At 48.2% G+C, this 8,247-nt stretch overlaps 1 protein-coding gene across 1 annotated transcript; it reads left to right on the forward strand.

The window, feature by feature from the left end:
• Positions 1-3,174: 3,174 nt before the first annotated feature.
• Positions 3,175-7,930, forward strand: RDH16 (retinol dehydrogenase 16). The gene is made up of 4 exons (XM_009004045.6): positions 3,175-3,569; positions 5,704-5,962; positions 6,410-6,573; positions 7,151-7,930. The coding sequence occupies exons 1-4, from the start codon at positions 3,257-3,259 to the stop codon at positions 7,366-7,368; spliced, it is 954 nt and encodes a 317-aa protein (XP_009002293.4). The 5' UTR covers positions 3,175-3,256; the 3' UTR covers positions 7,369-7,930.
• Positions 7,931-8,247: the final 317 nt, after the last annotated feature.

An 8,247-nucleotide genomic window follows, 5' to 3' on the forward strand; every position in this document is an offset into this window, starting at 1 on the left:
TGCAACCCACGACTCCTGGGTCAAATGATTCTTCTAGCTCAGCCTCCTGAGTAGCAGGGATTACAGGCACATGCCACCACGCCTGGATAATTTTTTGTATTTTTAGTACAGACAGGGTTTCACCATGTTGGCCAGGCTGGTCTTGAACTCCTGACCTCAGATGATCCACCTGCCTCAGCCTCCCAAAGTGCTGGGATTACAGGTGTGAGCCACTGTGCCAGGCCAGAACTGGAGATCTTTATGGTAAGTGAAATAAGCCAGGCACAGAAAGACACACACAACATGTTCTCACTTATTTGTGGAATCTAAAAATTAAAACAATTGAACTCGTGGATATAGAGAGTAGAAGAATGGTTTCCAGAGGCTGGGAAGGGTAGTGGCAGACTCGGGGGAAGGTGGGGATGGTGAATGGGTAGTAAAAAGTAGAAATAATAAATAAGACCTACTATTTGATTGCACAATAGAGTGATTATATTATAACTTAATTGTACATATTAAAGAGTCTAGTTGGATTCATTGTAACTAAAAGGATAAATGCTTGATGGGATGGATACCCCGTTCTCCGTGGTGTGCTTATTTCAAATTGCATGACTGCATCAAAACATTTCACATACCCCATCAATATATAAATATGTAAATAGCTCATAAAAACACCAACTCAAACCTCCACTTTACCGTATGTAAGTCATGCTTTGCTGGGCACTAACTAAAGTCGAACAGAAATGTAACCATTCACCTGCCTGCCTACCTGCCCCTCTACCTACATTTCTTTCCACTTTAAGGAGATATATAAATACTAAACCTCCTGAATACCTTTTTGGAAAAACAGGAACAGACATGTCTCTGGCTCCTGTTTTTCCAGGATGTGCACTTGTGAGGGAATAGGGACCCCTCTTCAGGCCCTGTTTCGCTCTTCCCACAAGCATGGAAATAAAGGAAAATCTTGAGATTCTTCAAGGGAAATTCCAGATACTTATCTAGCCCTGAGAAGTCAGTGAACAATTTGATGAACAAGAAGGTAATAGTACCGTAAAACAACAGCAAGGCAAGGAAGTCAGAGTCACAAGACAGTTTGATTCTCTGCTGCAGCCAAAGATAACATCTTAACACACACACGTCCCTGAAATGATTTTTAGAAACCCAGACCCCTTTGCTGGGGGTGGTGCCTCAAGTCTGTAATCCCAGCATTTTGGGAGGTGGAGATGGGAGAATCCTTTGAGCCCAGAAGTTCTGTATCAGCCTGGTCGATATAGTGAGACCCAGTCACTACAAAAAAATTTTAAAAATTAGGCATGGTGGCACACACCTGTAGTCCCAGCTACTTGGGAGGCTGAGGCGGGAGGATCACTTGAGTCCAGGAGGTTGAGGCTGCACTGAACCATATTCATGCCATTACACTCTAGCCTGGGCAGCAGAGTGCGAGCCTGTCCCAGAAAAAAACAAAAGTCCAGACCTTCACCAGGTAAATCCCCTGGCACTAAGAGCTCAGGTGAGGGTGCTGATGCCTCTCTTCTGACTGCTGTCCTTCATTCTGAATTCCTTCCTGAGGTGCCTGGAGGAGCTGACACCCACAAGCCAGAACTAATATTCTTTTGTGCTGATCCCAAATTTTTATTCAAAGCCTTGGCTCCTTAACCAACCACAAACCAGAAAATCTTTGGTTCACCTAGGACTTGCTCCCTGACCCCCATCTGCAAGATGTCCCACTTTTTAAGTCAAAGCAATATATATCCTTAGTTATTGCTTTGTGACCTTTCCTGTAAGTTCTGCCTCCCTGCTTTGAAAAACCTTTACCTGTGAGCCATAGGGACTTAGGCTCTTAAGTCTGAGCCGCTGGGTTATCCTTGATTAGTGTCCTGCAATAAAGAGCTCCTTTCACTTGTCGCTGTCCTGATGTCAGTGTTTGGCTTTGCTGTGCAGGGTGAGAGAACCTCAGTGCAGTTCCATGACAGCCTGACTTTATTGAGATATAAATCTCATGACTGAGACTTAAGCCCCAGTCACATATTTTGGTTGTCAAAGGACTTAGGTAGTGGGGAGGAAGTCTGCAAGCTACAGGCAAATCTGGGTGATTTCACATTTGGGGTGAGGGGGTATCTCCCAGATGCCTCCTCCCTCTGACTGCCCCCTCTGGGACTTTCTGTAATTGCTCCTGACTGGAGTGTCTGGGGAGCAGATACCACCCCAGCAAGGGTCCTGTTACTCTCAGGATGAATAAGAGTGGAGCAGTGGGCGTGAAGGTTGGGAAATGTCTCTGTGCGTTTCGGCCCTTAAGAACGTGCAGTTGAAGGAAGCCCTAGTCAGTGAGAAGATTCTGGAGTGGGCCCTGGCAGAGGAGGGCAGAGGCCAGCACCCAGGGCTGGGCATAGGGTATATCCAAGGGTGAGTGTGTGAGCCCTGTGACACCTGTGCGTGTAATTTCTCCCATTCCTCCTCCCGGCATGCCTGGGTGTTTCCTTCCTGTGGGTTCCAAGTCTCTGTTCCTTCCCCCCACTTTTTTTACCTCTGAGGTTGGACTTCCCCTGTGGGATCCTGCATTGCTTCTGCCCCAGAAAAATACTGTAGCAGGACAGGGCCTTTTGCTGTCCACTCTTTTCCCTTCTCCTTCTTATCCTAAAGACCCTGACGGTGTCCCAGTTTTCTGAGGAGTGATTGATTCTGGGTGCTGAGCAGGATGAGGAAACTCAAGCTCAAAGAGGGATTTCTGCTTCAGGGGCCTGGAAACCATGTGTAGCTGACCAATAAGGTTTTTCTGTGTTCTGAAGGTCATGGACCAGGAGGGTTGGTATAGGAGCTTTGTAGAGACAGTTCTGACCCTTGTACTTAGATGGGAGGGGTGTGTTTGGCATGGAGAGTGTGTGGGCAGCTGTGTGTGAGCCTGTGTGGTCTGTGTGTGTTCTTGTGTGAATACATGTGTGTGCTCCTGCATGGACACAGTATGCCACAGCAAGGCAGAGAGAAATCGGGGGACTAGGGACACATTGCTGAGTCATAATATCTTTCTACTTGGCAGGACTTGTGGTGCTCAAGGGCACGCATGAATACTTGCAAAAGCAGTTCAAAGAGTAGAGAGTTGGAGCCAGAATAAATACATTGCAGAAAGACAGCCATCAGGGAGGAAAGTGAGGACTCCCTGCCAAAGTGCCTGAGGGCCTCCCTGCCTACCAGCCCTCTGTGTTCTTAAGTCCTCCTGTGTGAACAGAGGCCAGACTCTGGGTTCCCCCACATCCTTTCTGTGTCTGTCCTCTGCAAAGGCATGTGGCTCTACCTGGCAGTTTTTGTGGGCCTGTACTACCTTCTGTGCTGGTACCGGGAGAGGCAGGTGGTGAGTCACCTGAGAGACAAGTGCGTGTTGATCACGGGCTGTGACTCGGGCTTCGGGAACCTACTGGCAAGACAGCTGGATGAACGAGGCCTGCACGTGCTGGCTGCGTGTCTGACGGAGAAAGGAGCGGAGCAACTGAGGCGCCAGACATCTGACAGGCTGGAGACGGTGACCCTGGACGTCACCAAGACAGAGAGCGTTGCTGCAGCCGCCCAGTGGGTGAAGGAGCGCGTGGGGAACAGAGGTACCATCCAGATTCCTGTCTGTTTCTACCTTCCATGTGAAGGGGCCACCTCCTGTCTTCTTCCCGGGAAGATTTCTACAGTGTCTTTCTAGGTTGAAGTAGCAGTAGCTTCTTAGTATTTCCCACTTATCAGGCTGGCCTGAGCTCCGTCTCTTTCCAATCCTTACCCACTCCCAACAGTGGAGGTGTGTAGTCTTGGGGAAAGTCTGCCCCAATGAGAATTTTCTCTCCAGAATTCCTCTCTATCCTCTCCCCTCCTTTCTAAGCAGAATTCATGGGTTGTTTGACGCTGAGGGCCTGGGCTAGAGATCTGGAGACTTGCTGGAGGATGGCTGAGAAGGGAGCACAGGGCTGCAGGTGTGCACGGAGGCTGTGGCTATGCTGGAGCCGGGCTCGTGTTCCCAGCATTTTACCTTGTTCCTGCCGGGCCCATTGGCGTCCACTAAGAGCCACGACCATCCTCATCTTCGGAGGAGGGTATCAGCATCAGGATGGGTTAAGGAAGGCAGAAGTAGTAAGGGGTTACTTTTTCTTTCTTTCTTCCTTTCACTACGCTAATTCATCTGTATTATTACAGGTGAAGAAAGAAACATGGATTTATTTTATGTAAGAATAAATGCAAAATATGATCTTTGTGGAAAATACTGAAAAGAATAAAGACGAAAACAGAATTTTCTCTGAAATTGTTCACACATAAGTCCTTTTTACAATTTTACATAATTAAGATTCTATTTTTTTCTTAGTTTCTGTCACCTTATATTCTATAGAGAAGAAAAACATTCTTCTACCGTAATGATCATTTTTATAAAATTGTATCTAATGATGTAGAAAACTGTATCCTTCAAATAGCCTTACCTATGTAATTCATACTGAGTGGTTGGATAGGAAATTCCTTCTGCTGTTTACCATCACAAATGTCATCTTGGTGGACTTTGATTTGCCAGCATCTGTGTGTGGGGGGGTAATGACTGAATTCTGAATAACGAGATGTCTGGGTGCAGGAGTCTGCATTTGTTTCTGAGCAGGGGACAGATTCATGTCCCTGGGCCAACCCTTTGAGATCGACAAGTGCCACCTCCTGTCCTGACTCAAGGGACCCTGTGCTTCTGCTCCCTAGCTCTGTGGGTGGAAAACTGTTGATGTGAAGTCCTGGGGATTGTGTGTTTGCATCTGCCAAAGAGATTTTCCCAGAGCTGAGTGAACTTGGGACAGAAGGGAAGGATGAAGATTGGGCTTCTGATGCAGCAGGAGGAAACGGTGACATTTTCTGGGGCAGAAGGTGAAGTCTGTGTACTGGGTGGGATGAGGCAGCCTTGCCTCCTCCCCAAAGCCTGTGCATTGGAATTTTCCAGCGCTTTCTGTAGGAATGTTACTGGGTATCAGTACAGGATGTTTCAAGACCAATGCCCTGAGGTCAAACACAGGATCTTCTCCAAGATCCCCCAAGCCTAGGATTTCAGGCCTGTCTCTTTCTGCCTTCTCTCTCTCCCTTACTCTTCCTCTCTAATCTCGAGCTCTCTCTCTTTTTTTTTTTTTTTTTGAGATGCAGTCTTGCTCTGTTGCCAGGCTATAGTACAGTAGCACAATCCCAGCTTGCTGCAATCTCTGCCTCCCAGGTTCAAGCAATTCTCCTGCCTCGGCCTCCAAAAGTGCTGGGATTACAGGCGTGAGCCACCTCGCCCGGCCCTTCTCTTGTCTCTTATTTCATCAACAGATAGTTGTTGAACACTCATTATATAAGGTATGAAAGTTCAGGTGTCTATAATGTCTGCAAGGCAATGTTAATGTTTAAGTAACCGAACATTGATCTTCATGTTTCCAGACTAATACATGGACAATATCTCTTTAACATGATTTCCTGTAATGCTTAAATAGGGGTAATAGCTTGTTGTCTTTCAGGCAGTGGGCTGGTCCCGGAAGAGTAAATGGAGAAAGACCTGGGTTCTGTGGCCCACCAGCTGCCAAATGCCCAGCCCCCAAGACTGCAGATCTCCTGGTGTTGTTTGCTATGTCCTCCTTCCCTCCCACACCTGTCGTTCTGCCTTCACTTTATTGTGATGTGAATTGCACCCTGACTGTGTCCATCTGCACAGGTGCAACACGGTGATGCTCTCTCATCTCCCCACTGTCCCAGGACTCTGGGACTTGGTGAATAATGCTGGTATTACCTTGCCCATCGCCCCCAATGAGTGGCTGACCAAGCAGTACTTTGTGACCATACTGGACGTGAACTTGTTGGGGTTAATTGATGTGACTCTGAACCTGCTGCCCTTAGTGAGGAAGGCCAGGGGCCATGTGGTCAATGTCTCAAGTGTCTTGGGCCGGATATCACTTTTCAGTGGAGGCTACAGCATCTCCAAGTACGGCATAGAAGCCTTCTCCAACTCCCTCAGGTATGGTTCTGGGATGGGGCCCACCCAGGTCTTCCTGCTCCTGTCCTTGTGGGGAAGGCTTTTCCAGGAAGTACCTTGAATCCAGCCTGTAAGTGCAGTAGCGCAATCCCAGCTCGCTGCAATCTCTGCCTCCCAGGTTCAAGCAACTCTCCTGCCTCGGCCTCCAATGAAAGGGATCTCCCTTTCATGAGATCCTTTTCTGTCTTCATGTGTGATGCTCTCATCTTCCTGTTCCTGGATTGGGCTGGCGATGCAGTGGGAAGCACATTCCTGAGTGCTGGGTGGCAGAGGGGCCCCTGGTCAGAGTTTCTTTGATGATTCCTCTTTCCTGGATGGATCTCTTGGTCAGAAACTGCCAGAGTCAGAATTGGACCTGGATATTTTGTTCTTTGTGTTTTACCTTCTAAGACCCCTAAGGTTTTCCCACTCTGTTTCTCTGTCTTGCAGGAGGGAGCTCTCCTACTTTGGGGTGAAGGTGGCTGTGATTGAGCCTGGCTCTTTCAAGACTGCTATAGTCAGTAAGGATAGAATCTTTAAGAGCTTCCTGGATACTTGGGACCAGGCCAGGCCAGAGGTCAAGCAGATATATGGCAAGAAGTTCCTTACATCCTGTGAGTAAGCTGTGGACAGCAGGGAGAGAAGCAAACCCTCGTGGGGAATCCCTGGCCTACCATTGGTGTCTGAAGGGCATTAGAGTTTAATCTCCAGGCTCTTCCTGACCCACAAAGTGGAGACCTTTAGCCCCATTTCCATGATAGATGCTGTGTGGTCAACTGGTCATGTAAAGCAAGTGTCCAGGCTTCTCAGAACCTGAGACCAGTGTCCATCTGAACTCATCATTATTTGGAGAAGCAAAGTGAAGCCAGAAAGGGAAGACACTGGGGGCTTGATCACAAGCTGGCATTAGAGACAGCTGGTTTTTCTTTCTGAAACTTCTACTGTGCGTGGAGACCATCATTTATGCAGTCCAGATATTCCCAAATAGAGACAAACATGGCTTAGTGTGGAACACTTCTTACTTTCTCATGGATGGGCTCCAACTCAGGGAGTTTGGATAAAACAGACTTGAGGTACTGCTTGCCTGGGGGTTGTGGGGGCGGTTCTTAGAACCTTTCCATTCTAAGTTGAATTCAAAACAGGATTGGCTGCAGGTGGAAATATACATGGATCATTTCTCATTCTTAACAGATAAGGAGTCAACTGAACAATCAGTGCGTAAGTGCACACAGGATCTGTCCTTGGTGACCAACTGCATAGAGCATGCGCTGACTGCCTGCCACCCCCACACTCGCTACTCAGCTGGCTGGGATGCCAAACTTTTCTACCTTCCCCTGAGCTACATGCCTACCTTCTTGGTGGATGCCATTATCTACTGGAGTTCTCCAAGGCCGGCCAAGGCTCTGTGAAGCCAGGACTTGGGTGCATGGTTGCATGGATTTGGGGTGTGCTCTGAGGGGTGATGTATCATGGAGAAAGAAAGAAAGTTCTCAGGTCAGTAGGACACCAATCCCACCTTCTTCTTGATCTCCTGGCCATAATTCTCCTGGGAAAGGATTCCTCTCTCTGGAGATGTTGGTGGGAAAGTTTCAGGTTATGCAACTGAGAAACAGGGACCAAAGAGTGCTCCTGAGGGCATTGTCACCTTGGGTGGCCACTCAAGGCTGCAAGCTTCTGGGGCAAGTGTGAGCACGTGGAAGGAGCCTCAGCCCATGCCGTTACCTACTGCTTCCTTCTCAGGCTGTGTGTTAATTCTGGGCCAGTCTATACCCTCCCATGGGGTGGAAATGGACTGAAGGATGTGAGAGCAACTCTCCTCTGAAGATCCCTGTACACAAGGCGTTGGGACTGGGAGTGCAGCCATTATGCAGCCCCATAGGCCTCAGGAGTCATCCCAGCAGCAGTGGCTTGCAGGTGGTGTCCTCAGTAGGGATCTGTGCAGAGGACAAATAAACCAGTTTTCTATTTGTCTTGAAAGCGTGGACTTCCTTTAATTCTTGTGATGTTGAAAAGTTGATAGTTTGACCCACGTGCAGTGATCTGAATGTTCTCGTGAAGCTGTGTCGGGTTCCAGGCACATGAGATTGCAATCCCTCTCTGAGTCTGGGTTCCTTCGTTTGCTCAGCACCCAGAATCACTCCATCCAGAAAGCTAGGTCACTGTCAGCGTCTCTAGGACTCCAATTCAAAGGCCTAGATGAGTGAACAGGAATAGGTCTCCTCCTAATATTGGAATTCTCTGCTAGAAGGAGTACAAGATCTCAACGGGGAAGTCCTATCTGAGATTGT

The sequence above is a fragment of the Callithrix jacchus genome, chromosome 9 (genome assembly GCF_049354715.1).
Source record: "Callithrix jacchus isolate 240 chromosome 9, calJac240_pri, whole genome shotgun sequence".
NCBI classification, from domain to species: domain Eukaryota; kingdom Metazoa; phylum Chordata; class Mammalia; order Primates; family Cebidae; genus Callithrix; species Callithrix jacchus.

Bases quoted from the DNA above. Each gene is read 5' to 3' on its own strand.
- RDH16 (XM_009004045.6), top strand. From the start codon at position 3,257: ATGTGGCTCTACCTGGCAGTTTTTGTGGGCCTGTACTACCTTCTGTGC. The intron at 3,570-5,703 runs GTACCATCCAGA...CCACTGTCCCAG, and splicing joins GGAGCGCGTGGGGAACAGAG to GACTCTGGGACTTGGTGAAT. The intron at 5,963-6,409 runs GTATGGTTCTGG...TCTGTCTTGCAG, and splicing joins GCCTTCTCCAACTCCCTCAG to GAGGGAGCTCTCCTACTTTG.